Source organism: Chiloscyllium plagiosum, chromosome 2, assembly GCF_004010195.1.
Source record: "Chiloscyllium plagiosum isolate BGI_BamShark_2017 chromosome 2, ASM401019v2, whole genome shotgun sequence".
In the NCBI taxonomy this organism is placed as follows: Eukaryota; Metazoa; Chordata; class Chondrichthyes; order Orectolobiformes; family Hemiscylliidae; genus Chiloscyllium; species Chiloscyllium plagiosum.
In genome coordinates this window covers 5,535,004-5,542,768 of record NC_057711.1, presented here as the reverse complement: position 1 = coordinate 5,542,768, position 7,765 = coordinate 5,535,004, and the positions used below count along the sequence as shown (strand labels likewise).

The 7,765-nt window shown below is 42.3% G+C and overlaps 1 protein-coding gene across 1 annotated transcript; it reads left to right on the top strand.

The window, feature by feature from the left end:
* Window positions 1-7,423, top strand: LOC122539532 (40S ribosomal protein S23-like). The gene is given in 3 exon segments (XM_043674497.1): window positions 1-49; window positions 6,139-6,397; window positions 7,249-7,423. Coding segments are annotated over 3 exon segments (483 nt in total).
* The last annotated feature ends 342 nt before the right edge of the window (window positions 7,424-7,765 follow it).

Genomic DNA, 7,765 nt, shown 5'->3' with positions numbered 1-7,765 from the left:
ATGACCTATGAACTCTACATTGAAACAGGGTCGATCTCTCAGCTTGATGGTAATAGTGGTGTAAGAAGTATGCCAGTCTTTGATGTTACAAATTGTATTGAGTCTAATTCTGTTGCTGTTGGTGGCCCGCAGCACCTTTTGAATCCCAAGGCTTGAGTTGTGCAATCAATTTGAAATCTATCCCAATCAATGCAGTGATAGTGGCACACAACATGCGGGAGTTGTCCTTAATTATAGACTTCATCTCCAAAAGGTCTATGCTGTGGTCACTCCTACTGATAACATTTCTAGACAGGTCCACCTACTTCAGGAAGATTGATCAGGATGAGGTTACGTATGCTTTTCCCTTTGGTAGTGCCCTGTCTGCTTGCCATAGGCCCAATCTAGCAGCAATGTCCTTAGGACTCAGCTGACTCAGTCTCTGGAACTTTGCGATTGAATTTTCTTAAGCAAAAGTAGATAGATTTTTGACTAACAGGAGAGTCAAAGATTATTGTGGATCGGTGAAAATGTGAAGTTGAAGCTACAAGCGATCGACCATAAACATACTAAATAGCAGAATCAGCTCAATGGGCCAAACGGGCAACAGGAATTTTGGGATTTGACGACTGTGTAATAATACAGGTGTACTGTGTTTTTTTATGAAGAAAGATTGAGATAGAGGGGCAAAGCAGTCTGCCAAAGACAATAAAGCAAAGAGTTTGTGAGGCCTTGGGTTTTTTAAAAAAAAGTTGGAATAACAGAAGCAGCCTGAATGGGTGGAGTCAAGCTCCCACACAACCAGGATTTTTAGTTTTAGCTTTCAGCAGTTGTTGGGGTCTTGAAGCTGGATGTGGAAACCCTGATTCCTCTCTCTGTTATAGTTAAAAGCTGGGGTTTCTCTTCCTGCTATTAGAATTGCATATGAGACAATCTATTTTACTAAATTTGCCTTTGCCAAGGGCATGTTTATGAAATTTTAAGATATTGGAACAGTTAATTAATAGTAGTTAATACAGATTATTTTGTTAAGCACTTTGATAAAGTTACAGTTAAACCAATTCTTTTATTTTTTTCTGCCTTTTAACAGTAGCATAGTAAAGTGTGTTTTGCTTAGCGTTGAGTGGTTTGACCAATTGAATTGCATTTAAAATAAGAAAAAGTTAGGGTCTAGACTATCTTCATAATATATTTTGAAGGGTTTGGTCTGGTCGATAACAACTGGCAGGAGCAAAATCCAATGGTTTAACAATTGCAATATGAAAGTAAGAGATAAGCTGAAAAATGATTTGAGAAGGGTGAAAGAACATACAATAGCAGTAAAAGTGAGGGATGAATTATTGGAGGGGGATGAAATATTGAGATTTCAAGCAATAATTCATTACCTGAAGGAAAGAGACTTTTCACTATGTCTGACAAAGTTTAATTGACTGCTATTAACAATTAGCACCTAATTTCCATTGTTAATTACCAGGCTTAACGTCCTGCTGGTTAGTTTGACAGAGAATTATTCTTAAAACACAGCAATTTCCTGAATCTTACGGGGATGTTAACAATGAGGTGCCATTTTATGAAACTAATACTGGCATATCATTCAGAAACTTGTAGTTTTCCATAATTCACAGGGTATCTCTCTTATGCCATTTGGTTCTGAACAATTTGATCTGATGTATTGAGACATAATTGTATTCCTTATAGGACAAAGGGTGTTGTAATCATGCATGCAGGGTCCCATTTTCCCTCTCAGTTGGACTTAGGCATGTCACAATGTTGAAGAAGAAACGGGGAAATTCTCCATGGTGCCCCAGCCAATGTTTCATTCCTCTTCATTTTCTTAACCCTTAAAGAGTTGCGGGGCACTGATTGGCTTCGATATTTCCAACATTGCAATAGTAACTACGTTTTCAAAAGAAATGACTGTGTTGCCCTTAAGAGGTTGTGAGCAGTGCTATACAAATACATGTTTCTTCTTTCTTCGAAACAGTCTGCTCCAATTGTTCAAACCCCAGCCCTGAAGGTAGCAGGGGATTGCTGTAACACTGCCAGTATATTGTTGTGCTATGTGCAGTCTATCCACTTGCATCAGATGCTTAAGTATACAACACTAGAGAACTGCTTTGAATGGAATCACAATATTGCTGCATCAATTTGACAGAAAAATCCTGAAATGACACCCAACAAATAGTGGTATAAGGTCAATGAGAATTTTACCAAGGCATAATTCAAAATATATCAAAAAGAAAATCAAACCCAGCTGGTGCCACAGTCCAGTGAACAGTAGTCTACGCTCAGGTGGCATAGCAACACAAAATCTGATGCAGTCGCTTCATACTCCTCAGTCTGCTCCCTGCGGTGCTTAAAGAGCGATTTAAATGAACCTTAAAGAATTGTTCTTTCAGCTCTCCTTCATCGTGACATTTAGGAGGCAGCAGCAGCATCGAAAAGTAATGGCATTGCACTGCACATTAATAAGTGTGCTGGATTGCCACAAAGGTTGCTTCCCTGGACACTGTTCCCTAGTAGGATGCTGCTCGTTCTTTGCCCTGCAGGACTATCACAGAAGGTGACTTTTTTTTTCCCTTTTAAATAGATATTCACAGTGACAAGACTCATTCAAGATCTCTGTCTTCGAAAAGTAGTTTTTTTTTTGAAGATTTTATGTTGAAGAACATTCAAATAAAAGAATACAGGTGTACAGCCAAAACTGTGGCTGGTGGCGAATATAAGATTTGCAACAGGAACAGAATGCACACCTGTGGAGAAAAAAAACAGATATAATGTTTCGAGTCCAGTGACTCTTCATGAGAATGAGATTTGCAAGGTTGTTTCTGGAGAATGCACAGTTTTATTTCCAATGATTAATGATTCAATGATTAGTCAATGACTGGCTGAGAATACATATGCCATATTTTTAGGCACCTAAGATACTTACATCAAGCAACACTGCCTGAAGTCCCCTATTCCTGCCTCTGTCATTATGGTGGGTGGTGCATGTTTAGTTGTGGAACGAATGAGTATATGATAGTGGGGGAACCAGAAACTGAACCATTTGGAACCAATGTTTGAATGGGCATCATGCCCTTTGCAAATAGTAACAGGAGGCATGTCATCTGTTTCTGGCCCTCTTCAGGGAATTGGGCAACACTGCGGTGTAACCAGACCAGGTGATGGGAAAAAGGATTGAAGGGGTATTGCCTTGAAATGATAAGGCTGCAGCGGTACTGAGCACGGTTACCGTGCTATTCAACTCCTTCCTGATTGAACACCTCGCTGGCTACATCCCATCCTTTGCTTCACCCCTTCCTCCCAAACTCTCCTCCCCGGCAACACCGGGACATTCCTGAGGACCCGCTGTCACTGGCAAGCTACCTGTCATCCGTACCTCACCAGCGTCATGTCTGTGAGAGTTTTGTGGCGCTGTGTCGAGTGTGCCACAGCCATACCTGTTCCTCAGTTGTTTCCTGTGGCCAGTTCTCACTAGGAAGTTGGCATAGATCATCTGAGGGAGCATGGTAGCTTAGTCAGTAAAGCATCAGACTTTTACTCTGATAGTCCAAGTTTCAAGTTCCAGTCCAGGTGCTATTTAGGGGTGACGTGGTGGCTTAGTCATCAGCACTGCTGACTCATGTTGCTTGGGACTCAGGTTCAATTCCACCCTCGGGCAACTGTATGGAGTTTGCATGTCCTCCCCATATCTGTGTGGATTTCCTCTGGGTGCTCTGGTTTACTCCCACAGTCATAATATGTGCAGGTTAGGTGGATTGGCCATGCTAAATTGCCCTTTAATGTCCCAAGTTAGGTGGGTTAACCATGGAATATGTTGGGGGGCCGAGGCTGAGTCTGAATGGGATGCTCTTTGGCCTGTTGGTGCAAAGTCAATAGGCCAGGTGGCCTCTTTCCACACTGCAGGGTTTCTATGATCTTAGGGTCAGTGATAAAGAGCAGGCTGTGATGGTTAATATTTATTTTAGTTCACTGAATTTAAATTCCCCAGTCGCCACGTCAGGATTGGAACTCATGTCTCTGGGTCATTAGTACAAGCTGCTGGCACATTAGTCGTTCCATCATCCACTGAGTCCTCTGTCGCTCCCATCTCACCTTGAGAGCTCAGGTTGCCTGTCGATCTTCACTGGAGTTTTTTTGACCCTCATTCCTCTTCAACCAAACCTGAGTTTGACCTTTTCTCCGTGGGTGTCACTCTCTTTGGAAAGATAAAGCTTTTGCCGTTCATGGGGATGTATAGTTTTGGGGCTGTGGAACTGACAGACATTCTTGCCTGAGACAGTTCAAGTGATCGCACGAGCGTACACGTTCAGAGATTCTTGTTGCTCCTTTTGGAGTTAATTAGGATGAGCTCCTCCTGTGCTATTAATAAAAACGCTTTGGCAAGAAAGTGATGCACTGCAGTGACTGTAGCAAGGGTAACATGCTCACCTTTAAGACAGTGCTTTTAATTCAAGCACAAAGGAACACAGTTTCATCTCCCATTAAAGTCACGTTATACAGTGGCCTGTCAGAATTGTGCATTGAGTTGCATATATTTATTCCACAAATTCTGCATTTTCGCAGTCTAATTGGATGCTGGTGCCTGCTTGAGGTGAGCTTCGGAATAGTTAATTTGACAGGTTTTCCTGCATTTGATGGTATTTTATAGCTAATAGCAACCGATTTTAATGGTTTCATTGTGTGAATGAATGTCATCATTATGCTACGGTCTGGTTTTTCATTTTAATATGCATCCAGTGGCATCAGAGAGAAATTACTGCTACTGAGGGAGGTTAATCATGGTATGACAATACAACAGGTATCGAATCACATCACTGAGTCATGCTTACACATCAAGCCATCATTTGATTTGATTTATTTTTGTAGATGCACAATATAGTACCGAGAGGTCCTTATTAAAGTCGAAGGCTCTTCAGTCAAACAATCAGAATTGTCAATGCACAGTACCATTTTGGGAACTTGTATGTTGGGAGTCAGCCAATTGAGCTGTTTTAACAAGCTAGAGAACAAAAGCAACTGCAAATGCATTCACAGTTAACGAGCAGCTCACTTCCAGAGTCAATGCCAAAAGGGATTCGAGTGGACAATTGATAATCTTTTGCTGGTTTTGACTTCAGTAGTTAATCCCCATTGCAATGGGTGAGATCACCCGAAAGGACTCTCCTCAACCTGTCCCTTCACCTGAGGTGTGATGACTCTCAGGTTAAACCACCACCAGTCATCTCTCTCTCTAATGAGAGATCAGCCCTATGATCTGGTAAGGCCATGATGATGTTTCCCTTAAATTTGACTGAAAGGCAATGCAATATTGTATGGAATGGCTGATTTTATAATGTGCAAGGGAGTAAAAACATAATTTTATGCTTTTTTTAAAAGTTTTCCAATAGTGTTTTTTTTTCTTTTTGCTGACTTGAAATGACTTCCTCATAAACTAGCAGCTTGCGACATTTTTTTCTCTCTGCACGTAATATCCATGTTAGTTCATTTGCCCGTGTCTGCCTGTACGTGTAGGGGTTTAAGAAAGGTCTAACTGTTTCACCTCTCCGAGATTTCGGACTGAGTTGAGGAGGAACCTCTTCGCCCAAAGAGTTATAAATCTGTAGAATTCCCTGTCCAGTGAAGCAATTGAGTCGACTTCATTAAATGTATTTAAGACAAAGATAGATTGATTTTTGAACAGTTAAGGGCTGTGGTGATCAGTCAAACAAGTGGAGCTGAGTCCACAGAAAGATCAGCCACGATCGTATTGATTGACGGAGCAGGGGGCCAAATGGTTTATTAGATTAGATTATTTACAGTGTGGAAACAGGCCCTTCAGCTCAACAAGCCCACACCAACCCTCTGAAAAGCAACCCACCCAGACCCATTCCCCTACATTTACCCCTTCACCTAACACTACGGACAATTTAGCGTGGCCAATTCACCTAACCTGCACACCTTTGGACTGTGAGAGGAAACCGGAGCAGCCGGAGGAAACCCACGCAGACACGGGGAGAATGTGCAAACTCCACACTGACAGTAGCCCAAGGCGGGAGTTGAACCCAGGTCTCTGGTGCTGTGAGGCAGCAGTGCTAGCAGTGCTAGCCACTGTGCCACTGTGCCACCCACTATTTCTTGCTCCTATTTCTTACGTATCTCATGGTTTTTGGTCAGCCAGGAAGTTGTGTTACCTTCAGGGTAACGAGAAATGGCAGGATAAGCAATACAAGAAAACCCACTTGGGCACTGCCCTGATTGATAATCACTCAGGTGTTACCTCCCTTGCCAAAGACATAGCCTTGGAAAGAGATGGTGTTTGAGGTTGAGCAGGCTAATTCTGCCCTCACCTTTCAGTCCGACTTATTAAGTATGGCAAGAAAATCATGACTTTTTTTTCAAATGATGGCTGCTTGAATTTCATTGAGGAAAGTGATAGACAATGGACAATAGACAATAGGTGCAGGAGTCGGTCATTCGGTCCTTCGAGCCTGCACCACCATTCATTATGATCATGGCTGATCATCCTCAATCAGTATCCTGTTCCTGCCTTATTCCCATAACCCTTGATTCCACTATCTTTAAGAGCTCTATACATCTCTTTCTTGAAAGTATCCAGAATCTTGGCCTCCACTGCCTTCTGGGGCTGAGCATTCCATATATCCACCACTCTCTGGGTGAAGAAGTTTCTCTTCAACTCTGTTCTAAATGGCTACCCCTTATTTTTTAACAGTGTCCTCTGGTTCTGGACTCCCCACATGCTTCCTGCCTCCAGAATATCCAAACTTTTAATAATCTTATACATCTCAATCAGATCCCCTCTCATCCTTCTAAACTCAAGAGTATACAAGCCTAGTCACTCCAATCTTTCAATGTATGACAGTCCCACCATTCTAGGAATTGACCTTGTGAACCTACGCTGCGCTCCTTCAATAGCTAGAATGTCCTTCCTCAAATTTGGAGACCAAAACTACACACAGTATTCCAGGTGCAGTCTCACTAGGGCTCTGTACAGCTGCAGATGGACCTCTTTGCTCCGATACTCAATTCCTCTTGTTATGAAGGCCAGCATGCCATTAGCTTTCTTCACTGCCTGCTGCGCCTGCATGCTTGCTTTCATTGACTGATGTACAAAAACACCTAAATCTCGTTGTATTTCCCCTTTACCTAACTTGATTCCATTTAGGTAGTAATATGCCTTCCTGTTCTTGCCATCAAAGTGGATAAACACACATTTGTCCACATTAAACTGCATCTGCCATGCATCCATGCAGTCACCTAGCCTGGTGAAGTTCTGCTTGCTGGTTTTGATTGGAAGGGCCATGCTGTTGGTAATACTCCCGGTGTCTTTGTCAAGGTGGTGGAAGTTGATGATGTATCTCCACTGGCTCTGTACAAAAGCAGGAAGGAGAGACCAAGGTCATCAATTTTTAAGCATTTTAACACAGATAAAAACTTTTAAAAAAAATTAGTTACATCATCTTTAAGTGAGTTGCATAAATCTTTAACTTTCGTGATGACCACATGTAACAGCCTGTTTACCTGAGGGCACTATGACAACAGCAGCATTTCGTTTTGTCTTTTCAGGATCCCAGAATCTTTAAGTCAGGCAGCAGTGTCCAGGTTCAAAGGCTTGCACAGCTCATGCAATAGACTCTTGCCTGAGTTACTCCTAGAATCCCTGCAGTGTGGAAGCAGTCTATTCAGCCCATCGTGTCCACACTGACCACCCAGACCAACCCTTGTAGCCCTGCATAACCAATACTAACCCACCTAGCCTACACATCCCTATGGGCAATTTAGC